Consider the following 24,392-nt stretch of genomic DNA (forward strand, 5'->3'; position numbering starts at 1 on the left):
CCCCGGAGTTCTGGGTTGTAGTGTGGTCTGTACCATTGGGTGTTCTTACTAAGTTTGGCATCCATATGGTGACTTCCTAGGAGTAGGGGACCACCAGGTTGACTGAGGAGGGGTGAATCAGTCAGGTTGGAAATGGAGCAGGTCAAAAGTAAGTAGATTTCATAGAAAAACTCAAATTTCTGAGATCTCTTGAAAATCAGTCTGGCCTTGTCTGTCACAGTGGGCTGGAGCTGAGAGGGGTCACCCTCCTTGATGCGTGTGGGACAAGCACCCTCCCATGCTTGTTGGATCCTCCTGGTCCAACTCACAAAAGTCTACGGATGACAGGCAACCATTCCTTTCAGACACCCAGAGGTGCCCCGTTATCCCTTGATCTGCAAGTGGGTGACTGGATGACAGCTTGCAGGGACCGTAAGTGGCAATGTGTGGGGACTGGAAGGCTGGGCCAGCCATGAGCCTTGTGCCTTAGAGCCCCTGGGGCATGGAGGCCCTATACCACCACCACCCCTGCCCAGTTCACGTTCCTGAGACTGCCTGGAGAAGGGTTTATCACGGCTGCCGTTTATGGAGCACCAGCTACACGCAGGCTGAGCGCAGTATTTCACAGATCACGGTCTCATTTAGGGCACTTGCTTAAGGTCCGAAGCAGCCGGATGCCAGGTGGGGCAGGGCTGGGTGTTTATGCCATTTCCTGGCTGATGCCCACTCCCAGGGCTCCAGTGAGGAAGTGAAAGAGGGGGAGGGGAAAAGCCCAGTACTGTTCCTCTGCTACCACCTGCCACCGGTGGCCAGCCTCTGCGTGGGGACCCAGACTCTGATGCTGGGGAGGCCTATGCTGCCTGAAGGGAAAACCAGGGAAGGGCTGCTCTGGCAGGGGTGGGCCCCGGTGGGGGGCATCTGCTTCTTGTCACTGGCAAAACGCAGCCTGCAGCTGTCCTGAGTGAGTAGGCAGGCTGACACATGACCTCTGCAGCCGCATGGGGCTAAAATTAGAGAGGGCGGAGGGGAGGGAGGGGAGCGTCCAGCCCCCAGGCCAGGCAGCAGGCCTCCTGGTTGGCCACCAACAGCACAGTGGTGATCGGGATCCAGAGGGAATCCCCAGGCTGAAACAGCCACCCCACAGTCCCGGAGCACGTTGGATGCCTCCCTGGACCCATGAAGCCAGAGGGTTACACTTGAGATTACTGAGGACAGAGGAGTCCAGGCCCACCCAGTGGGCCCCTGGCAGCGCCTGGGCTGCTGAAGAGGGAGAAGGAGGAGGAGGAGGAGGAGGAGGAAGAGGAGGAGGAGGAGGAGGAGGAGGAGGAGGAGGAGGAGGAGGAAGTCTCTTCCCGGTTGCTGGGCCGCCTCCGTTCCAGGACCGTCGCCCCCTTGGCTGCTCTCCGGCTGCTTGTGGATGCTGCTCTTCCTCACCCTCTGGGCCCTGGTGCCCTGCTTGGTGTTGCTAACCCTCTACTTTTTCTCCTCCACAGGAGGGAAGAGTGGAGGGAACAAGAAGAACGATGGTGTGAAGGTGAGCCCCCGGGGGCCTGGCAGGGCCTGTCTCTGGCCGTTTCTGCCTACAGGGATGGGTTTTGAGGCCTGGGGCAAGACCAGGGCGTTGCCGATGTGCTCTGGGCAGACACAGGTTATGTCTGTGGCCAGGCTGTCCCCAGACCCAGCGAGCTGGGCTGCGGCATCATCCTGTCACCATGCTTGTGGGGAGGGCAGCTGGGGGAGGGGGAGATGGCGGAGGGAGGGAGGGAGGGAGAGATAGGTAGCCTGGGGTTGGAATGAGCCCAGGAAAGAGAAAGATCAGGTTTCTGGGGGTTCTCCAGGGCTGAAGAACTGTGAGCAAGGGGGTGGAGGGAGGGACAGAAACGGTATGAGGGTTGACCTCCTCCTCCTGCCCCAGTGTGGGTGGACTGGGCTGGCCCCTACCTGTTGCACATGCTAGTCCAACCCAGAAAACCCGTGGGGAACGCAGCCATTCCTCTAGCTTGTGGGATCCAGAGGTGCCCCTTCCCTGCCAAGGCCTGCTGCTCCAGTGCCAAGAATCCCCTCCTTTGCCCACCAGGCCTGTCCCCTGTCCCCATCCTGATGCCCGAGCTATTTCCCTCCACACCCTGCTGGCCCCTCCTTCCCATCTCTTCTCTCTTTTCCCTTTGCTTTCTGGGGCCTGTCCCCTTGCTCTCTCAGCTCTCTCCTCCCCTGCCACCCTATCACCTTGTGGGTTCTCCTTTCTTGAGATCTTGCTTCCTTCTGGGCCCAGTGCCCCACCTGGCTAGGGGCCCAGGACACTAGAAGGTGAGATGCTCTAAGAACACTGTCACCCAGGTGTGCTGGTGGCTTCATGGCTTCATTACAGTCTCTGGCCACCCACTGGCTTTGGTCTGCCAGAGATTGCATGGGGGTGGGTCTGACTAGATGTCCAAGGCCAGGATCGAGTCTCCTCTCTGCCCCTTGCCTCCTCCCACTTGAGTTACCTCTAGGGACGATGGCTGGGGTATGGATCTGGTGGTCATTTCCAAGATTTCGGTTCCAAAAACAGACAAGAAAGAAATAAAACCCCATCTCATCCTTTTCCTTTCTCTTCCTGGATGCTTGAGGGACACAGTCCTGTGCCACATAATGACATTTCAGTTAACAGCAGATGGCATATACAACAATGGTCCCAGATGATTACAGTGGAGCTAAGGCATTCTTATGCCTAGTATTTTCACTGTCCCTTTCTATGTTTGGATACATAAACATCACTGTGCTCTAACTGCCTACAGCCCTGAGTGCAGTACCACGCTGCACAGGTTTGCAGCCCATGATCCCTAGGCCCTGCCGTGTAACCTAGGTGTGTAGTAGCTATGCCACCTAAACCACTGATGTTCACATAATGACAAAATCATCTCAGGATGCGTTTCTCAGAATGTGTCCCTGCGATGCTTGACTGTACCTAGCTAGTTGGTTATTAGTCAAAGTCAGTGGTTTTCACATTGAACTCTTTGGAGCCCACAGGTTCTGGGGAGACCCTTCTGGCAGCAGATGGACTGGCTAGCATTAGGAAGGGGGAAGCCCCATTCGCAAGATTCCCCCACACTCCCTTCCACCAGGACAGCTTCTAGTCACAGTCGCCAGGGTGCTTAAGAGATCAGGGTGGGTTCACCAGCAGCTAGACCTTGGCTGGTTATTTAAACTTCCTGAGCCTGAGTTTCCTCTTTCATGAGACGAGGCTGAAAGGATTCCCACCTCCTAGGATACTCACAAGGATTAGCTGGGATAATGTGCTTAACACTGTGCTAGTGTGGGATACGGCACGTGCACACGAGATGCTGGTCAGGATTCTTTTTTCAATTTTTTTATGTTAGACTTTTGCGTGAAATTTCCCTTGAAAGCAAAGTTTGTTCAAGAAAATATTTGGAAACCACAGATTAAAAGCCAACGCAGTTTATCAAGTTAATGCACACCTGTCCAAACCCCTGTGTGGCCTCTGGTGATAGGTCTGGGCTAGCCTGCCTTTGGAGCTTTTGTGCAGCATGGATCTGCCACAGACTGGGAGCAGCTGGAGGGGGCCTCTCTGCCCAGTGGGTAGATGCTGAGCTGGGGGTATTGGGCCCTGGGGAAGGCCATCTTCCTGGCCGCAGTTTTCGGTACATGGCTACAGAGGCCACAAACGCTGTTGTGCTGTGGCCCAGGTCAATGGAAGAGGAGGCTGCAGAAAGAGAAAGGCCGCTGGGTCTGCTGCTCTTGAATGTGACCCTGACAGAGGCTGATGAGGAGCCCTGGGTATAGGGTCAGAAGGGGTCTCCCTTGGGCCGGTTGGAGGCCCAAGAAAGAAGCTCTAAGTTCTGCTTCTCTCTAGCAAGGCCAGGAGGCCAAGGCTGGCAGAGGGCAGTGGGCAGGAGAGGTTTGCTGGCCGTCACAGAGCTTTCCAGTGGGCTCAGCTGAACAGCACCACCGCTTCCTCCTCAGGGTGGCCTGGGTGTGGGTGAAACCCAAAGGCCATCCATGGACAAACCATCTCTTTATGTAGCTCCATCTGGGAGCCTGGATGGAGGAGGGAGGAGGTCCTTCTGGGAGATGCGAGTAACTCAGGAGGCCTGCCAAGTCGCTCCCAGAGAAGGGAGGGTAGTGGGGCTGGGGGAAAGAGTCTAGCCATGTTTTCTTCAAGCCAAGAAGCCACGGTGAGTCTGGGCCTCACGGCTGCCTCCCTCTGAGGATCGTGGTCCTGGGTCTGTCATCTGTACAAGGGGAGCATTGTGGTTGTTTGCAAGGGTTGGTGAGAAAGTCACCCCGGAGGGGCCTGGTGGAGACACACCATGACCCTCACGTGTCCAGCCAAAGGGGGACATCCATGCTCTTCCTGAAGCCTGGTCCTTAGAGACCTGCTGCCATTTCATCTCGGGCTTCACAGGAAAAACAGTGGTTGGTTCCAGCGCTGGAGGAGGGAGGCCACCTCCGCTGGAGCTCAGAGAAGACTGCACTTTGCGGGTCTTTCAGGGCTTTTCAAGGCTGATGTCAATCACATTTGGTTTCCAACCCCTTGCTGAGCTTAGAACCTCCCTTTACGCGTGGTTCTAAGACAGGTGACTCTGCATTCAGTGGAAGCCCTTTCCAATCACACTCTAAAGCACCGGTCGATATGGGTTGTTGGTGGCATCGTTATTTGGTGATTTAGGGAAATTGAGTCTTTCTCCAAGAAGCAGTGCCTGCCCTGACACCCATCGGCCTCAGCTTCTACCAGGAGGGGCCCACTGCTCCTACCCCTCACCCCACTCACTGCCCCTGTTGGTGTCCCATCCGTGCCGTCGTGACCTCTCTCCCCATGTCCCATCCTGTCACTGTGCGTCCGAATCTGATGCAGTCTTTGCTCTGTGTTACCTACTCGTGTCCCGCCTGAAACCTCCTGGCCCCTGCGAGGCTCCTCAGGTTTCTGCTGACAGCTGAGCTCTGTGGGCCTGTCCCCTTCCCCACACACTGAGCCTGGCTTGGCTCCAGCCAGGGCGGGAGGCCAACACTAGGAGAAAAAGAGAGGAGAGGACAGGAGAGGAGAGGAGAGGCGAGGCGAGCAGGGCAGAAGAGCGGCTGATGCAGGTGGTTGGCTGTAAGCCACACTGTCCCGCCCAGCTGGGGAAGATGCAGTCTAAGGACATGATCACAGAGATGCCTGGTGAGCCATCCCTGCTAATCTGTGGAGGCCCCCCGTTGGAGGGCACAGGATAGATTCTGGCACTCAGAAGGTTGCTGGATTATGGAATTAGAAAGCCCAAGATTAGACCTGAGACATTAAAGAAATATCAGAAGCCCCATCTCCATGGTGAAGGCTGACGGTGGTGGCACCTCAAGTTTCTCACAAGGCAGCAGGATGAGGGGCCTCCTGGCCTTTCAGGCATAAGAACATCTAGGACAGGATGAGGCTTTGAAGGGGCGTCAGGCTGTGGAGACCTAGAACCCCGGGCAAAGGACAGAGCCCTGCACTCAGGTCTCAGATGTGCCAGTGGCTTGCTGAAAGAACCTGATCAGGCCACTGCCCCTTTCCGGGCCTTAGTGTCTCGTCTGCCAATACAGATGCCAGTCTGGACCTGCACTTTCTCTAAGTGTGAGCCCAAGACTCCAGGCTCTGAGAGCCAAAGGAAGGAGAAGGGGATCCGTATTTGCACACCCGCTTCCCTTGGCACCACAGCCAGTGCAGGGGATGCTACCAAGTGCAAGGACAGGCCAACTGGCAAGGCCACAGGACTCCAGCTCTAGACTCAGCCTCACTTCTGGCTGTGTCTCAGTTTCTCCATCACCGTAAAGGAGCCAAATGGGATAGTAGCTGGGAAACTGTAAGTGCCCGAGGCCATTTAGGGGACTGGCCCCCTTGCCTGGCCCTGATAGCTCTCGTGTCCCCTGGGGATATTTCTGGAAATGGAGATGTCCAGTTCCCACCCCAGATCTAGTTATCAAACTCCTCAAAGGGGACCTCATTCTGTACATTTTTGGTGAGTTTCCTGGGGCTGGGAGGCAGCTCAGTGGTAGAGTGCTTGTCTAGCCTGTGCAAGGCCCTGGGTTTGATCCCCTCACTGCAAAAGAAGGAAGGGAAAAAAGAGGCACATTTCCTGAGTGACAATGACACTCAGCTGGGAGAGGGTTTTTTTTTTTTAGCAGAGACATGGGAGCCTCAGGGAAGGCACTCAGCCTCATCTGCCTTTTGTCCTTCAAGAGCACTAGGCTCTGAAGGCCTTGGGCAATTGGGAGCCAAAGTCAGGATTAGCTCTCTCCATCAGAGTGAGGTGTAGTAGGCAGCCCTGGTCCAAGGGAGGCTTGGCCTTGAGCTTGGTTGTTATCTTGGTGGACCCAGGTAGCTGTACATGAGGACCCAGGATTTCAGCCTGAGAGGGCTGGCCCCGCTAGGCCAGCTGTACTGGTGGCCCTGATGGCTTTTCCCAATGCCAGGCCAGCAAAGGACCACAGAGGATGACCCTGAGGCCCATCCTCCTTCCAAACATCCCTTGTCGTTTCTCTGCTCCGTGCCGTTTTCACGCTGTGTCTTTTCCTGTCCCATCTCTTCTCCTTGTTTTTCCAGAAAAGAAAGTCCAGTTCCAGCGTTCAGTTAATGGTGAGTGTCTGCCGTCTCCTCCACGCCGGTAAATGCTGGGCCTCGACCCTTCCTCCCTTGCTCCTGCCTCCCTCCTGCAGGCTGCACGGGAACCCGGGGCGGGGAGAGGGTGCTCAGGGCGTGCTTGGTATGTGGGCCTTGTGTGTGTGTTGTGTGTGTGTGTGTGTGTGTGGTGTGTGTGTGTGTGTGTATTGTTTGCGTGTTTCTGTTGACACCTCCAACTCCACAGCCCAGGCCAGCAGGCTGACAGCAGACCTGAGACCTTCTCGGATGTGAAGGTGGATTTGAGCACAACCCCATGTCCAGCCCTTGGCTTCTGGCTTCTGCCCACCCCTCTGCTCTAGAACTCATCTCAGGGCTTGGTTTGTGCCAGTTGCGGCCAGGGTGGGGCTGTGTTTGGCCAAAGTAGTAGGTGCCATGGAGGTCCCCTGGAGCTTGTAAGTCTGCTCGGGCAGAGGAGCCACCAGCCCTGCCTCTGTCTAGGGCTGCAGGTGGCCCACGTCCCTCTTTTTCTGGATCCATGGCTGTCTCACTCAGTTGTGTGGTTTTTCTCCCCTCTGAAAAGCCCACCCTCTCTCACACTGGGCCTCCCTCTATCTGTCTTCCTCTCCTGCCAGTGTGTGTATTCCTTCCCCATTCTGTGGCCGCCATGGTGTCTCTCTGCTCCTCTGCAACCCCCTCTTTGCCCCCTTGAGCAGAAAGGACCCAGGAATCCCCCTCCAGCCCTTCCAGACAGGCCAGGGATCTCCTTGCAGTACCCCTTCATCCGGGCCCCACCCAGCCACCTGCAGAGTGGGGCCCTCCCTCCTCAGGCCGGGAAGTCTGGCAGGGTTTCAGGCAGCATCTGGATGGCGGAGCCGTTTGGGACTTCAGACACGGTCCACATTGGCAGGCAGCTGGGGCAGCCCCCGGCTGGCCACACCTGTGCCGCTCACCAGACAGGCCTCACCACCTCCCTCATTCTCTTTGGCAGGAATCTTCCGAGAGCACCAACACCACCATTGAAGATGAAGACACCAAAGGTAGGGGACGGTCTTGCCTCTGGCATCTGGCCCCCAGACTCCCTGGTGCTTTCTGGGCAGACCGCTTCACCCCAGAAAGACCCATGCCAGCCTGTTTCTTGTGCCTGGGTGGAGCCTTGCCCCGGCTCCTGACAACCGACACACCGTGGGGCACGACGTCCCCGTGTGGGGTACCAGGTCACCGGAAGGGCACAGATGGTCTTTTCTAATTTTAGGTTCATAGATTTTACTTTAATACATATTAGAGAAAAAAATTAATCACAAATTCAAGTCATGAATGTGTACTGGTGGTATAAATTTTGCTTCTGAAATAAGTGTTTCTGAGAGTTTCTTTTTTAAAGTGAGTTGATATTTAAAGCAGGAAGTAATAATAGTAAAGAAAGGAGGAGGAGAAATCTAGAATATTCAGTCTGCTGGAGCATGGAAAACCGTGCCGAAGACCAACCATAAATGCAAAGGTTATGGTAGCTAAAGGCTACAGCCTATAAAAATTCTCAAATGAGGAATGGGGGCGCGGATTACCTGCAATCAGGTGGTAAAAGAGGACATGGCAAGAATAGCATGCACGGCTGTGATTTATGAATACTTGTTAAGTCCTGTGCCTGCTCCCGGGACTTTTTCTGGTCTAACATGCTGGGGCTTCAAAACAACCCTACAAGGGAGTTCCCTGTGGTGGAATCTGTTCTCCAGCTGAGGAAAGGACAGAGCCTAGGTAAAGTGGCCCCCAAACCAATTGACCAGCAGGATTGGGAGTTGAACCAGGTCTGGTCACAGGGTAGGTAGCAAGCATTCTGGGAGGCTGGAGGAAGGAACAGAAACCCTGGTTTCTGCCCAGGGGACACCAAGTCCCTGATGTGTTAACAATGTCCTGCTGCTCCGCCTGCACTGGATACCTAGCCCTCCTCATTTCCCGTGACAGAGAGCCCGTCAGGTTCAGAGGTTTGTCTATTCCAGCAGGTGCCAGAGACACCTGGGGAGTCTATGAAAATACACAGAAAGTCCATCCACAGAGAGGAAACTCAGCTGTATCTGTTGAGACATTTTCCAGGAGTTTTGATATTTTGCTTTGAAAAGAAGACAATGTCGGGGAAAGAGAATTTTATCATGGCAATCTTTTTGCACAAATGTGATTCAGGCTTTTAGGCAGCTTTGACACGCCTGACTTCTGCCAGGAGCCTAGAAGATGGACCCAGCCTGTGGGTATCTCTTTCGAGTCATTTTTAACTTGGGGAATCACAGCCTGGTCTAGCAAATCAGTGGTGTTCTATGGCAGTACCAGGTACAGCTTTACAGATGCCTTCTCTTGAAGGATTGCCCACTAGGGTCAAGTCAGTGTGCGGGGTCCCCCCAGGTACAAACTTCTAACCACATCCCCTGTGACTCTCCCCCTGTGGATTCTGATTGTGTAAGTCTGTAGTAGACCAAATCATGGGGCTTCTAAGATATTCTCTCTTTCCCAATGGTGAGAGAGAGGCTCTGGGATTCTGAGGCAACCGCATATGGCCTTATAATCCTGGCCTCAGGGCAGACAGGGATGGTGGAGGTGGCCTGGCTCTGTACTTCCCTGCTAGAATCCATTTGCTGGATGACTTTGGATAATATATTCAACTACTCTGAGACCCAGTTTCCTTAATACCAAAGAGGTGATGATAATAGTACCAACCGCAGAAATCACTATTCAGATGAAATGAGAAACTGCATATAAAATACATCTACCAGCCAGGTGTGGTAATGCACTCCTGTGATCTCAGCGACTCCGGAGGCTGAGGCAAGAGGATTGCAAGTTCAAGGCCACCCATAGCAACTTAGAGAGACTCTACCTCAAAATAAAAAATAAAAAGGGCTGGGCATGTGACTCAGCAGTAGCGTGCCCCTGGGTTCAATCCTTAGTACTGTAAGAAAATTAGTAATAATAAATAAAAATAAAAGTATATTCACAACATTTAGTATGTGGTAAGTGTTTTTTTAAAAACAATCTTAATTTCTTTTTTTTTTCCAAACTGAGTTCATGATTGACAGGAAGTCACATGACATTTTCTTAGATTATTAATCTTCATCAAAGATTATATTAAGAAACTACACGTTAAACAGAGAAGTATTTAGAATAGAATGCAAACTGCATATGCATAATTGTGTAAAATGGGGCCATCAGAGACATTTTCTACCTGACACAGCAGCTTCCGGTGACATTCCTGAGGCCCCACGTTTGCTATCATTCTCCTCTTACAGGGATCAGGAGAGGGCACTTTGTCTTGAATTTTAGTTCACCTCCGCTTCTCTTCTCGGGAGTGTGAACCCTAGAGAGGAGGAAGGGCATGCATGTATCATTTACTGCAGAAGGGGACCCTGTCTCCTGCCTCAGTTTCCCCACATGTAGAAGAGCCGGGGAGGCCATGTCTGTTGGAAGAGCTTCCGGCCCAGCCAGGACCTGCTCCTCATGTGGGAGGGGGGAAGAGGCCTCCTGCCTCCCCCAGCCTCCCCAGGCTCAGAGAAAGTTCCCAGAGAACTCTTTTCTGGTGTTAACTTGTTAAGCCCTCTTACTAAGTGAGAATAGCAGCTGGTGGGGTGGACTCCGAACTAACATTAAAGTTAATTAGAAATGTCATCCTCCAGGGAGCAAGTTCCCCCGAGGAAAGGAAGGGACATGAATATTTCAGAGCCCCCTGGCTTCATGCACAGGTCTCTCGCTTTCTGAACTGCCCTAGGTTCTTCCAGCCTTCCTCTCCGTTTCCCTACCTCCTCCTGATTAGCTCCATGCAAAATTAATTTTCTCTCCAATCTGAAGAACTGGGCAGGGACGTTCTGGGAACTACTAGTTAGGAATGCTGGTCCCATCACACAGCCTCAGCATACTGTGTGATCTTAAGAGAGCACCTTACCTTCTCTGGGGCCTTGGCCTTCCCATCTGTAGGGAAGCACTCTCAGATTGGGTCATCTGGCTGAGTACCTGGCAGAGGAGAAATGCCAGATGTCACCACCAAGCATCTGCGGGATGAATTCCTTGCACAGCAATGGGGTTTCTGCGGGCACAGAAAGCTCAAAACAAGAGTGGGTTTCCTATGGAAGAAGCACAAAGACTCTAGATCTTCTGTCCTAGAGAAGAAAGCCGGGGAAGCTCTTATCCACTGGGCTTCGACTGTTGGCAGAATGGTGTGCCAAGTGGCAGGCGACACAGCCTCGAGCACTGTCACGGGCTGCACTCTTGGAGGTAAAGGGTCCAGAACTCGGGAGGGGATAGAGAGCTGATATCCTGCATTATCTGGGCCACACCTGACTGTGTGCCCACCCTCAGAGAGCCATCCAGACAGCGCAAGGACCCTTGAGGAGTGCTTGGCCAGCTTGAGGGAGGACCTGGGAACCATATTCTGAAGGCTCTGTATCCAGAGAAGAGAAAACTGGATGGCAGGAGACTCAGACAGGCTCTGGGTGGGAAGGTGCTCACTCCAGAAGGAAGAAAGAAGACCAGAACTCTACCTAGGGGCTTCCAGGGACACTGGTGTCAATGTGGAAGAAGAAGGAGTGTACACATTGCAAGTCACAAGCCACAAGGATGAAGCAAGACTGAGCCGTCCTGTCAGGCCGCTGGGAAGCCTCCCTGCCCTGGGTAGAGACACAAGGCTCTGCTTCTGAGATTCCCACATGACAAGAATCACAGCTGTCTGTGGTGGAGTGCCATTTGCTGTCTGAGATGCTCGACCCAATGCATCCTTGTTTACATGAGTGGCTTGAGGTTAGGGTCTTGGAACAGCAGCTGGCTCTTAGGGTTAGCTATCTCTGTGTTAGCTATCTCTTAACTCAGTCCTCCAGACAACTCTTTAAGGTAGGTACCATTAGTATCGCCATTATGCATGTGAGGAAACTGAGGCACGGGGCAGCCCTTGATGAAGGACATGCTACTAATAAGTGGCAGAACCAGAAGAGAACCCTAGGCAGAGTCTGGCTCCAGAATCCATGCCCTGGACCACTTTGCTGAACTCCCTGCGATGGCAGTGACAAGCAGCCCACAGGAGGTAGGACAATATGTGGAGGCTCACGGGATGACAAGCTGGAGGGGTCTCCAAGTTCATGGGGAGAAGGCAAGTGTGGTGGCCTGGGTCCCATGTTCCATTAGGAACCTGTTGGTCTGCTCTGTGTTGTCACCTCTGGCTCTGTGTGGGAGTGGCTGGACTGAGGTGCTTCCCGGCAGGGCTGGGTTCTTCCCATCTTCATCTCCTGCTTTCATGAAGGTAGGCCGAGCTGACCAGGAGGCCAGGGTCTGGAGCACTAAGGGACGCAGGCAGTCAGAAGACTTGTGCTATTCCAGGGAACCAGGCAAAGGTAGCTGCAGACTCTGGTTTGGAGCCATCCACTGGTTCATTCATTCGCTCTGCACCAAGTGCTGCCTCTGCCCAACCCAAGCATGGACCCAAAGTGACGGGGAGAACCCATATGACCAGGTCATGCACATGGTCTCAAGATGGGCCCATTTCCAGCCAGTTGATGCTAACTGGAGCCAGGAGCAAAAGAATTATTTGTTTGTGTGGTGGACATTAAACCATAATCGCTCTATCTGTCTAGCACCCACCACAGGCCCAGGGGAGCTCTGGGCTCAGGTGTGGGGGAGATGCTGTGCTTTGCAGCTGCCAACTCTTGTTGGGGTCCCAGCTCTACTGAAGGCAGCCATTTAGCTTCTCTCCCTCTTTGGTTTGCACCACTGTGATATGGGAGGGAAGCTTTGCTGTGAGGCTCTGAGACTCTGTAGGTTAAGCGCGTGGCTCAAGGCTGGGTGTGTTCGTTCATTCATTCAATATTAAGGGGCTGAGGGGGCGAGGCCTATTCTAGGCTCCAGGGAAGCCACAGCCCAGCCCCCGCCAGCTCATATTGAATTGAGAGACAGGAAAGCATGTGGGCCAAGCAATAGTGAAGTGGAGCGTCGGGATAGTGAGTAGGCTGGGGCACCTGGGACTGCAAGTCAGGCTTGGCACCTGCTGTCTTCCATGTCTTGGGCGAGTCACAGTCCCTCACAGCCTCAGTTTCCCCAGCCTGGAGGAACGGTGGTTCTGTATGCCCCTAGGCCTCAGGTGAGCTCTGGGCATGGACAGCTGGGGAGAAGGGGCAGGCCAGGGCCTCTGCCAGGCTTGGTCTTCCTGCCAGCTTCCAGACTAAGCATGCTGAGGCCAGGCCTGAGCCTGCTCTCCAGGCAATGTGCTCACCTACCTCACCTGGGACAGCTCCAGTGGCCAACAAGTGGCCAGGCATGAGGCCAAGCCTGGGGGAGGAGGGAGGCGTGGCCTGTCTCTGGGAATCTGAGGAAGGCTTTTGCCAGGCTGTGCTGGGAGCCAGGATGCCTGGCTTCAAACTCCTTCATCACTGAGGCTTGTCACCTCATATGTGACTTGGGGACATGCCAGCCTTGCCTGCCTCCCAGGGTGTTTATGAGGAGCAGAGGAGGCAGCCCCTTGGCCTGGGGGGGACAGGGTCTTGCAGAAAATGGCAGTGCTGACAACATGCACCTACTATGTGTCAGGCTTTTGAACAAGTGCTGCCTGTTCATCACATCGTCCCACCCACATGACACATTAGGACCCTGGGAGGAGGACGCTCTCATCTCCACTTGGCAGACCAGCAAACCATCTTGTGGCCCACAGCTGCACAGTCTGTAAGGACCTGGGCCGGAGTTCAATTAAGATCTGCCTGGGACCCAAGCCCAGCTGGTTTCCATTATGTGTTTGGCTCTGAATGAATGAAGGGTGATAATGTCCTCCATTTTACAGAATGGGAAACTGAGGCTCAGAACATCACACATCTGATAAGAAAACACATCTAACTCTCCACTAGAAAGGTCAGCTGCTCGTGGTGTTTCAGTGGCAAAGAGGGGAGAGAGTGACTGGGATCCAAGAATGCTAGAAAGATCTCCACAGCTCAATTCCTGAATCCTGGGGAATTGAACCAAAATCTCACTCAGTCACAAGGATGGGGGAACCTCGAGGCTGTCCTTGGTGGGGCTTCAGATTTGGCCATGATTTGCATGGCCAAGGTAGAAGGGAAGCATATTTTGGAGTCAAGACCTGGGTTCAAACCGGGTCTATGGAATGTCCACCGTGCTTCTTGGTGGCAAAGGCTTCCAGCTGAGACGCCTAGGCCCTATGTAGTTGAGAGAACTTTCACCTCTCTTCACCCTTCTGGGCCTCAGTTTCTACTTCTTTGAAATGGGGAGAATGCTATCTACCCTGCAGGGACAAGCAAGGATAAATGAGATGATCTGTGTGAGGCCTCAGGTCCCAGCACAGGGTCTGCCTGGCACATGGGGACTCAGGAAACTGTAGCTGGTATTTCATTACTATCATCATCATTATTATTTCTGTGTCCCTTCCTGCCTTACAGTGCGGAAACAGGAAATTATAAAAGTGACAGAGCAGCTGATTGAAGCCATAAGCAATGGAGATTTTGAGTCCTACACGTGAGTCAGTTGGGCTCATTCTGCATGTCCTGCCTGGATCGTGGTTCAGGGGGTGCCAATGGCTAACTTTGGGGGTCCCTGTCGCAGACGCTCATTCATTCGCTCACTCTGCATGTGCTGTGAATGAGACTGAGCTCGAGTTTCTGTTCTGCACTCAGACTTGATGCTTCAACTTGAGCATTCCGCTCACAACACCGCTGTGTACTCAGTCCTCCGTCCCCTGCTCCCCGTCCTCATCTTGCTCCCAGGAGGAACTCCATCAAAGCTCCTTTTCTTCCTCAAGGAAAGAGAGGGTGTCTCCACTCCAGTATGGGAAGGAAGGGAGGGAGGCGGGCCCCCTCCTCAGTCCTGCCAGTCCAGCTCCTGTCCTGGACCTCCTCAGCCTCTGACCTTGGCTGGGCTGGAGCAGGCAGGGACCTATAGGGTGGGTACCTTCAGGGAGCAGGGAGGAGCAAAGCACCTCAAAATGGAACCCTGAATTAACGTTCCAGGGAATAAGGCACCATGCACACAAATAGCATCTGATGAAGCAGGTAGTCTGTGACATCCCACAGTCGCTGCTGGCCTTTGCCAAGAGAAATGAGCATGGGCTTGGCTGGGGCGCCCCCTGGTGGTCCCTCCTGCTTTCTTGATCTGGGCCAGAAGCAGACTCTGCCCGTCCCAGGGAGCAAAATTTTGGTCTTAGGCCTTAGCATCATTTTGGCCAGTGCTGATGAGGCCCGGCTCTGGCGACCCCACATATGCTTTTTGGTAGAGAAAATCTGCCAGCTGAGGCTGAGTCACCTTGCCTGTTAGGTTAAGGTGAGTTGGGAATAACCTGGCTGGGGTTCACACCTTGGACAGTCTATTCCTGGTGTTCATTGTGCCCAGGAGCTGAAGTGTGCCTCCCAAAGGCTCAGCAGCCAGGACGGTTCTCGGGGGGAGGGTGGATTCTGCAGCAGTGGGTGGCAGAACCCCTAGAAATTCACTGATTTTCTCTGGAGGAACAAGGTGCTTGAGAGGTGCATGTTGAAACTGCAACTGGCCTGTCCTGTACATATGTGTGTATGCACTCGTACACATATGTGCACGTTTGTGACTGTGTGCACAAGAAGTGTGCCCGAGTGTGTAGTCACGTGTATGCCTGGGTGTTGCATAAAAGCCCAGAAACAGGTTGTTAGGCTGGTCTTGCCACTGGCCCTAGAAAAAACTAAATTGGGATATATCATGCCAATTGGGATATATCAATGACTCTGGAAAGGCACGTCCAGAGAGCAAGAGAGTGGGGGGACCCCACAGCCCCTATGCCCCTCAGTGCCATTTCTTGAGACCCCTTCCACCTCTGTGATGTCACTTTGGCATCTGCAGCCTACCTTAGGTTCTGACTCTTGCCAAGACCTCTGGGGCCCTTGTCTGGGCCCTGGAGTCTGGGTGCTGTGTGATCCCTGAATAAGCCCCTGCATCTCCCTTAGCCTTGGTTTCCCCATCTGTACAATGCAGCCTCTGAGTCCTGCCATTCTAAGAGGCAGGGCCACCTAGACCTCCACCAGTGGTGTGCTTAGTCTCCCACACACTCAGCCCCCAGCTCCCACCCTTGGAAGGTTCTGGAGCTGACAGTGTCCTGAGCACCCTGTTTGGTCTGAGCACAGATCCCATCTCCCTGGCTTAATCTGGCTGGAGAATCTGAGGTCTTGAGTGGAGAAGTGCACTGTGGGGTCACCTGAGCTTTAGGCAGCTCAGGTAATGCTGGGCCTGACATCCTCCTCCAGTATCCCTAATTCTACCCTGGATTGGGTGTTTCATCCTTCCTGGGGCATTTCTTGCCCCTGGCTTCATTGCTTTGCCACAGGGGTTTACACTGTCCCTCAAAAGATTCCATAAATCTGGGGATGAGGGAGATAACTTGTTCCCTTGCCCAGCTGGTTGTCAGTGTCTCCTGGAAGGAGCAGCTGGCTGATCACAGCCTCTGTTTGCTGAGGGCCTCCTCAGCCACGCCCCCGTGCTCCTCCCTTCCAGGTGCTCCTCCTCTGATGCCATTTTCTTCATCTTCCGGAAGGGGAACTGAGGCTCAAGTCAGGGCACTTCTGCAAAAATTAGCAAAATGCAGGGACTTATTTGGCCTGGTGAACAGAGGTCCCTTTTATGTAAAAGAAACGGTAGCCACCTACCTTCACATCCTAGGAAGACAAATTAGGGAACACCCCCTCTGGATCCACAGCTCAGGCCGGGGCCCTGCATGGGAAGCAGAAAACAGGCTCTCTCTCCTGTTGGCACACTTTGCCTACAGCAGGACCCTGCTCACCTATTCGTGTTTCTCTTGCTTCAAGAGGTTGAGCCACTTGCTTGGGGTCTCATAACCATAAGTGGCAGAGCCAGGACTTGTACCTAGGTTTCCTGGATCTAGATGGCACCATCCACTCAGCCACGCCCCACACTTGGCAGTTTGCAAGCCCCTTCCAGCGGTCTCACTGATGGCCCTTCAGGGGCTCCCCTGCAAAGGCCACAATAAGAAGCTGCCCCATCCCCTCTTTCCTCTGGCTTCCTCCCCCAGGAAGATGTGCGACCCCGGGATGACGGCCTTCGAACCCGAGGCCCTGGGGAACCTGGTCGAGGGCCTGGACTTCCATCGATTCTATTTTGAAAACCGTGAGCAATCCCTTCTCTCTGGGGTGCCTGTTGTCTGCTCTCGTTCCATGTCCTGCCGGATGGCACAGCAGGGTGACGGGCAGGGCCCCAGGGGCGGCTCAGGAGCCAGAGAAGAGGAGGATTCCGTATGGACCAGGGTTGGTACCCTCTTGGTTCCCTCTCCTAACCCTGGCCTCTCCACTGCCAGCCTGACTGGCCATTGTCCCTCCTGTGGCTGAGGATGGGGCAAGGTGGGGTGGGGGGTTCCCAGAAATCAGGGATACTGGTGACAAGCCATTGCAGCCCTCTCCTATCCTTGACCCTGGGAGGGGTCTGGGGCAGGCATTAGTTCCTGTTTCATAGATAAGGGAGCCTTCCCACTGGCTCACACCCCAAGCTACATGTCTGAAGCCATCCCGGCTGCCCCGCTGGTCACAAGCTGGCTCCTGGGTTGTGGTGCACATGCCCCCTGTAGGCGGGCAGTGCAGGAAAGAGGGGGGGACAGCGAGCTCACACTGCTGTGCCCCTGCCTGTTTGTCTAGGTCTCTGTCCTGCATGTCCGTCCTTTCTGGGCCTCTCCTCTGCAGGAGAGACCTTGCCAGCTTTGCAACCAGGGGCTGTCAGGGGGCTGCAGCTGGGCCTGCCCTGGGGTGCTTTCTGCCTGTGTCTGTGTCTCACCTAGGCCACGGGTCGGACAGGGACCAGGAAATGGGCATGCAGGTTAGACTCATGCAGCTTTAGGATCTGGAGGAAGGACCCCGGAGGTGGTATATCTGGGGCACCCCAAGGTGAGGGGCATGTACCACTAGGACTATGCAACAGGATTTCAGGGCTGTGCAGGCACCACCTGAAACACCGACTAACACAGGGAGGAGGCTGTTCCTTCTAAAATCTCTTTCCATACTCCTGCTCCAGCCTAGGGGAAAGGCTCAGTTGGGTGCTAGCCTATCCTTACCAGGTCTCCAAACTAATGTCTCTTTCTATCAAAGATTAAGCCAATTCTAGGCTTCAATCCCTGGCAGGCAAGAGCCTGGGATAGAGTTGCATAACTTTATTTTCTCTGGACTTAGTATTAAGTTTTTATTCTATGATACTGATTGTTCATTAATGCTTGTGCGCAAAAGTTTTCTTTCAAAATAAACATGTAAATTAGTAAAGTGAGTCAATCCAGGAACATATCTTCATGAAATAAGCACAGGTGGCCCTTGTATATGGTCAAAAGAGCAAGGTCGGTACTTCAGTGACCGAAGATCTCGTCCAACTCTTTGTCATTCACAAGGGGAAACTGAGGCCCAAAGAGGGAAATAACTTGTCCAAAGGAAGCCAGAGGCAGAACCTAAATCTGATTTCACACTCCTCCCATTGCCAGTGTCACCAGCTCCATCTGCACAGTAGCAGCCTCCAGGTAGGGGGGACATTCCTTCTCTGGCCTGTACCCTCTTTAACTGAATTTTATAGGGTACAGACTACAGGGGACCCCTCCCTAGGAAAAAGCTGTGAAGAATGAAGCTACATCTTCCTTTAATAAATCAGTAGCAGTAGAGATGAAATCCTTATGTGAAGAGGGGTGGCTGGGCCCCATGGGTCTCCATCACCCTGGAGTTCATACACAGATCACTGAGCTACTACCATACCTCTGTTCTATGGGGGCGCTGGTCACCTGGTATAAACTCTCCTGTCCTGACAAATCAGAGCAGAGACCAGGCCAAGGCTCCACTTTGAGGGTGCAGGGATGACCATGGGGCCAAACAGAGAGAGGAACCCCTGCAGTCCCCATCTGCCTGTGCAGCAGCTGCCATTTTAGCGCTGGCCCATGTCTTGACAATCTGGTCACGCCCAAGGCAGCATCCACAGGAGCAAAAGGCCCAGAGTGGACACTCACTCACACCCTCCATGTGGCTAGTTCTTTCTTGTCGAGGGCGTGGCCTTGTTTCCCACCCTATCCATAGGGTGGATACTGGGGCCTTTAATCTAGATGAGAGATACCATGTTAACATGGTGTCCTGGGGACCTCAGTCCTTAACAACTGTGGTAATACCCATCCCCCTGACAATGCTAAACCGTTCATCCCTTCTGGAATTGTTCTAGATTGTCCTAATTCAGTTCCACCAGGAGCCTGACTTCTTTTAGGTTCTGTTGTAGTACTTTCAGAAACTGGCCCAGGTTGGGCCAAGTTAGATGGCTTCTCTGGACCTCAGTTTCTGTAACTACTAGAGAGATGCTTTAAAATAGATGGTTTTGTGTGCCTCCTCCCTGCATGCTGTCAGAGACATTGCACAGATGCATTGTTTAGGAGTGCCCTTTGACCTCTGAGGTTACCCAAGTCAACGACACTAAAGCTCCACCTTCTGTTTGCCTGAGAGCCCAGAATTCTAAGCCTGTTATTCTATATGTCGAAGACTCATGATTTTGGTGATTTACGGAAAACCCTGGAATGGAGGCTATTGGGTACTTTCTGCAATCCAGAAAAAAATTAGACTCTTTACACTTTTCAGGAAATAAGTGGCTCACAAATCTGGCTGCATATCAGAATCTGAGAGTGGGGACTGGGAAGGGAGATTTTTATTAGTCTCTTAAACTGGGGTGTCTAGGGGTGGAACTGGAGAGTATGTATTTTGAATCAGTTATTCACATAGGACCTATATTGGGGCTACTCTTCAGGGTTCCTTGAAAGGGTGAAAATCAGCCAGCTGATTCTCTAACCCACCCCTGGGTCATTGTCTTTCTGTGCTTTCATTTTTTATCTTGATGAAAAAAGAAAAACAGCTGTTCTATAATAATAATTGTAGTGGTGACCTCATATAGCAGGAGCTAGTTCAGGTCCTTTTATCAGTTCAGTCATGATTACAAGAGCTATGCATCCCCCACTAAATTCTGAAAAGCTCCATGGCCTCACTCCATGACTACCAATCCCAAAAGTTAAAGGTTCTAAGATTCTACAATTCTCATATTCTCCCTGTTTTCATAATTCTGTAAGTTTCTTGTGGAGGTGGCCGGCAGGCAGCCCACAGGTCATATCTGGACTGCAGAAGCTTTCCATGTGGCCTGTGTCATGTTTTAAATTCAAAGTCTATACCACTAATTAAAAGTGAAGAGTTTCCTAGAAACATGCAGATTTCCAGATCCTCTTGAGACACCCAGCGTGGCAACAGGGGTCCCACCTATTCACATGGTAACCCCAGCAAAGCTGTGGGCCAGGCACCCACTTCTTTAAGATGGGACAAGGAGGTCTAACTGCCACAGTTCCCATCACTCCCTGTCATCTCCCTGACCCAGAGGGGTCCGTTTTTGTGCCGGAGGCAGGTAGAGCTCATCTAGTTCCTTAATCATTTTGGCCTTATAATTCCATGTATCCAATAGACTATGATTGTAAAATCCCACTCCCTCCTGTTTGGAAAACTCTGCGTGTCTGAAGTTCACTGCGTCTGCACCGGGGTGGGTGGTCTCTGTTACCTAGCAGTTCTGCGGACTCCCAGCTATCCAAGCCCTCTCACAAGACTCCCCTTCTGCAAATGAGGCAGGGGGAGGGGCCTCCCCTGATAGGGCTCCTGCGAGTTGAGAAAGTGAAGGAGGGGAGGCAGGAGGCCCCCCAGTTGCATCTGCTCTGCCCCTCCCATCCCTGCCTCCAGTGTGGTCCCGGAACAGCAAGCCCGTGCACACCACCATCCTGAACCCCCACATCCACCTGATGGGGGACGAGTCCGCCTGCATCGCCTACATCCGCATCACGCAGTACCTGGACGCGGGCGGCATTCCCCGCACCGCCCAGTCAGAGGAGACCCGCGTCTGGCACCGCAGGGATGGCAAATGGCAGATTGTCCACTTCCACAGATCCGGGGCGCCCTCCGTCCTGCCCCAGTAAGAATCCTTCCTTCCTGCTCGCCCCAGGGTGTTCTAAGGCATGGGGGGTTGTTGGCCTAGAGCCGGGACCTGTCTCTGAAGCCACGGAGCAGGGTGGGAGGAACCCAGGTTCCAGCGCCCAAGCTGGACCAGAGCCCTGGGAGGCGGTGGGCGGGCTCCCTCAGGTTCCGTGGGGCCCACCATCTGCACTGTGCCTTGCAGTTGAAGGACCAGGCTGGGGTCGCCGCGTTGCTGTGTCGCAGGGGTCCACTCCTTGTTTGTGGAATGTGCTGCTGGTTCTCCCACTTGGATCTTGCTGGAATTCTCCCCATCACGTTGTCCCACCACCGCCACTCTCAACTCTGTACCTGCATCAAGAAAACCTGCTGTTCACAAAGCCATCACGACTGCAGAGCAAATGGCCAGGTCTCCCAGCCCCAGTTCTCAGTCTCTGCTCTCCCTCTGCCAGGGAGGGGCTTCCTCAGGCCCCGGTGCCCAGGGTGCTGGCCCCAGGGACCCCCAACCTCTATCTGGCGGCTGTTGGCCTAGTCTGGCCTTGGCTGTAGGCAGAAATGCCCCAGCCGTGTGTTCAGGGAAAAGGAGGGGCATGTGCTGAGGATCTCTCCTCCTCTGGGGTCCCTGGGGAAGGGCAGATGAACACCCCAAGTCTCCAGAGCCAAACTCCCCTGTGGGAGAGGGTAAGAGAGGAGCAGACTCTAGGAGCCCCTGCTTCAAACTGCTTCCTGACCCCCTGCTGGCCTGCGCTGCCCTCCAGGTGGTCAGCAGACCTGGCCCCCCATGTGGACAGTCCCACCCCTCAGGTGTCCCCACTTGCTGCCTTCCAACGCTAACCCACCACCCGCCCTCCCATCGTCCCTGGAGAATTCCGGCTTGGTCCTATCTGAGAGGGGATCTGGTTGTGTTTCAGGGTCAAAAGAAAGCAACCTTTGGGTATCACTTCTACTTGGACCGCATGCCTTTTTATAGCCAAACTTCTGTGTATTTCGTAAATGGATTTTGCGTTAATGGATATTTATGTAATAACTAGACCTCTCAAATTATTGTGAGAAGGGTTGGGCCGGGAAGAGGGGGGGGTGGGAAGAGGGATGAGAGGTAGTTTTTATTCTGTTCTAGATTTTTTTTTGTTTTCTTCTTCTTCTTTTGTCATTTCTGAGATGGACCTTGTCACCTGTGGTACTCTGAGGCCAAGGGGGGCTCAGCCCAGGGATCATGGTGTCTCTGCCATTCTGGTCTGAGGTGAGCCAACACAGGTTTTCCTCCCAGGATGGGGGAGCATCCGATGCCAGTGTGACTAGGAGATGGCAAGGCAGGGCAGGGAGCAGGGAGGTTGGCAGGATGGAAACATCCAGGCTCTGTTTTGCTACTCCCTCAAACTCGGTCCTATGACTGCACTTCCCAGGATCTCATCCCATCTGTCTGTGCAGCCCTCGTACCTCTGGGGGCCCCGGGAACACGTGTCCTCACTGCCTCTCTCCCCCTGGCATCTGGTGGCCAAAGCAGAGCCCTGGAAACGTCTACTTGCCACGCCTCCTCCTGGACCTCAGGCTCTCCTCCTCTCTGCTCGCTTCTCCTCTCGCCCACCCTCTTCCCCTGGGATTGACTCTGGTGTGAGGGCCTTGGCACATCCACGGGGATCTGCTGTCTGCACTGTTCTCTTTGCATGACTTTATATGCAGTAAGTATGTTAAAAACAAAAATGAAAAGAAGAAAAACAGCAAAATCAATCTACATGTTTTGGACAAAATAATAATCATAATAATAGAGGTTGTATTCTCAGTGTCCGACTCGGGATTATGTTGCTGCCTCTCCGTGCTTCTGGCCTCTGTGTGGCCGTGTTTTGCCAGCATGAGATACTGTCCCCTCGGGAGGATTTCAGGGGAGGAAGAGCCACATCTCCAGGGTTTTGGGAGGAGGCTCTGGGTATTGGGAGGAGTGGAACTGGTGAGGTCATTTAATCCAGAATTTTCTGCCTTTCCCTATCACGAGCTGTCTGCTGGGTTCCTTTTTCAGTCCTGCTGCCCAAGGACGGGTGAGACAGGCTGGGCTGCAGGCCAGGAAATTGGCTGCCGAAGCCTCCTGTTTCCAAGCTGGTCTATCGCTGGCCTCTGTAAGTTCCTTTGCAGAGACCCTGATGCCCAGGCCTCAGGGTGGGCTCTTGGCCTGCCCCAGGTCCAGAGGGCCTCTCAGTACTGTCCAGTGATCCTATCATCCCAGCAGCAAAACCACCTGTCCCTCTGTGAATTGCCAGGTCCCCCCCAGCCGTCCCCAGCCAAAGCTGAGGGTGTGTCCTTCACCAGGGGATGCTGCGATTACCAAGCAAGTTCTGGTCCCTTCTTCAGCCTCAGTTTCCCCATTGGTTAAAAGGGTTAAGTATTCCCACTCAGGCTGATGGGGGATCACACAGATGGTGACATGAAGCCCATCTTGCCTGTGAGAACTTCCAGGCTTCCTCTCTGACTGGCCTCTAATTTGCTTCTGGGCCTGGCCAGTCCCCACCCTCTGCCCCGCTGGCCCCTCGGTCCCCTCTTTGGTGCCATCTGCTGCTCATCAGCAGTGGCTGCGGGGGGAAAAGAGAAGTGGTAGGAGGGTTAGGAGGCTTCAATTCCCAGCTCTGACCAGACTTGCAGTGTGACCTTGGGCCCATCCTTTCCCGTCTCTGTACCTTGGTTTCCCTACCAGAGGAAGCTGAGCAGAAGGACCCCAAGGTCCTGCCTGTTATTGGCCGACACACCGCCTGCCCACCATGTGCCTCTCCAAGTGCTAGAGAAGTGGAGGCAGGTTCCTGCCCCAGGCCGAGATGGCCCCCAGTGTGGAGGTGGGTGGGTGACCGCCTGATGTAGGCCCCGAGGCCCTGGTGACCCTGAGGCAGCAGGCGGGAGAAACTGGCAGAAAAAGCTTCCCAGAGCCCACCCTCACCAGACTCCATGCTCCTCCCAAACACCCTTTAGATGCAAAAAATAAAATAAAATTAAAAAACCAAACCCAAACCAAAACCCAGACTCCAGCATGCAAACATGTTTACAGGAAAGCACTCTCCTGGGTCTGTGCCCACCATGGCTCGTCCCCTCACCCTGGCCTCCAGTCTCCCTTAGGAGGGAGACCCTTTGGGGGATGTGTTTGACAGACTCCCCATGCTGGTTTCTTTGTTATTATTTGTTTTGGGTTCTGTTTTTAGTTCTTTCTTTCCTTTTCTTTTCTTTTTTTTTTAAATATGTGGCTGTGAACTTGAATGACCACTGCTCAAACTTTCTGCTGGGAGCGGGCGGGCGGGGAGGGAAAGGGGTGTCTGTTTTATTCTTGGTGTTTTCAGTGCAATAAATAGCTACAAACTTCTGTGCACTCCATGTCTCTCTCTGTCTTGGCCAAGCACCATGCGCTAAGAGGGGTTCCTTCTCTGTCCCAGATCTCTCCTGTGGAAAAAGACAAGTCCCAGTCTTTATTCTGTTGGACTGGCTTAGATGACACGCTCAAGGTTGAGCCAATCACTCAACCCCACACACACCCAGAACCAGGGATGTTCCTGTCTTCTCAGGTTCTTGAGGGTACCTTTAACAAGAGCAAGAGGGTGGGTATGGGTTCCCATAACAACCAAGAGGTAAAGTCTTCCTCAGCCCCCCAAGGGGTGGGGAGGGGGTGTGGGGGGGGGAGGGGTTGTGGTCTCCAGGCCCTGGCTTTCCTTGTAGAATGAAGTTGTTTCTGAAATCCTCCCTAGCCTTCTCTTCCCTCATCCCAACCTCCCAGACCAGCCTCAGCCCTCAGAGCACCTGGTGAGCTCTCTGGGGAAAGGTGTCAGAGGCCTTGTTACCTACAGTTTGTGGGCGGGGCCTCTGATACAGGGGCCTTGGGCTGGGGAATTGGATGCCAGGAGAGGCCCCATTGGCTGCAGGGAGATTCT

The 24,392-nt window shown here is 53.6% G+C and overlaps 1 protein-coding gene across 2 annotated transcripts in view; it reads left to right on the forward strand.

The window, feature by feature from the left end:
• Camk2a (calcium/calmodulin dependent protein kinase II alpha) overlaps positions 1–21,434 on the forward strand; it is a 59,843-nt gene extending 38,409 nt beyond the window's left edge. The window contains exons 13-19 of one of the 2 annotated variants that reach the window (XM_076856722.2): positions 1,473–1,513; positions 6,539–6,571; positions 7,545–7,593; positions 13,957–14,032; positions 16,563–16,657; positions 20,266–20,494; positions 20,699–21,434. In XM_076856722.2, coding sequence (XP_076712837.1) covers positions 1,473–1,513; positions 6,539–6,571; positions 7,545–7,593; positions 13,957–14,032; positions 16,563–16,657; positions 20,266–20,494; positions 20,699–20,702 — 527 coding nt within the window. In that variant the 3' untranslated portion in view covers positions 20,703–21,434. Of the gene's footprint in view, positions 1–1,320; positions 1,514–6,538; positions 6,572–7,544; positions 7,594–13,956; positions 14,033–16,562; positions 16,658–20,265; positions 20,495–20,698 lie in introns of those variants that run through there. The other variant, XM_076856724.2, reaches the window with a different exon arrangement.
• The last annotated feature ends 2,958 nt before the right edge of the window (positions 21,435–24,392 follow it).

The sequence above is a fragment of the Callospermophilus lateralis genome, chromosome 5 (genome assembly GCF_048772815.1).
Source record: "Callospermophilus lateralis isolate mCalLat2 chromosome 5, mCalLat2.hap1, whole genome shotgun sequence".
NCBI lineage: Eukaryota > Metazoa > Chordata > Mammalia > Rodentia > Sciuridae > Callospermophilus > Callospermophilus lateralis.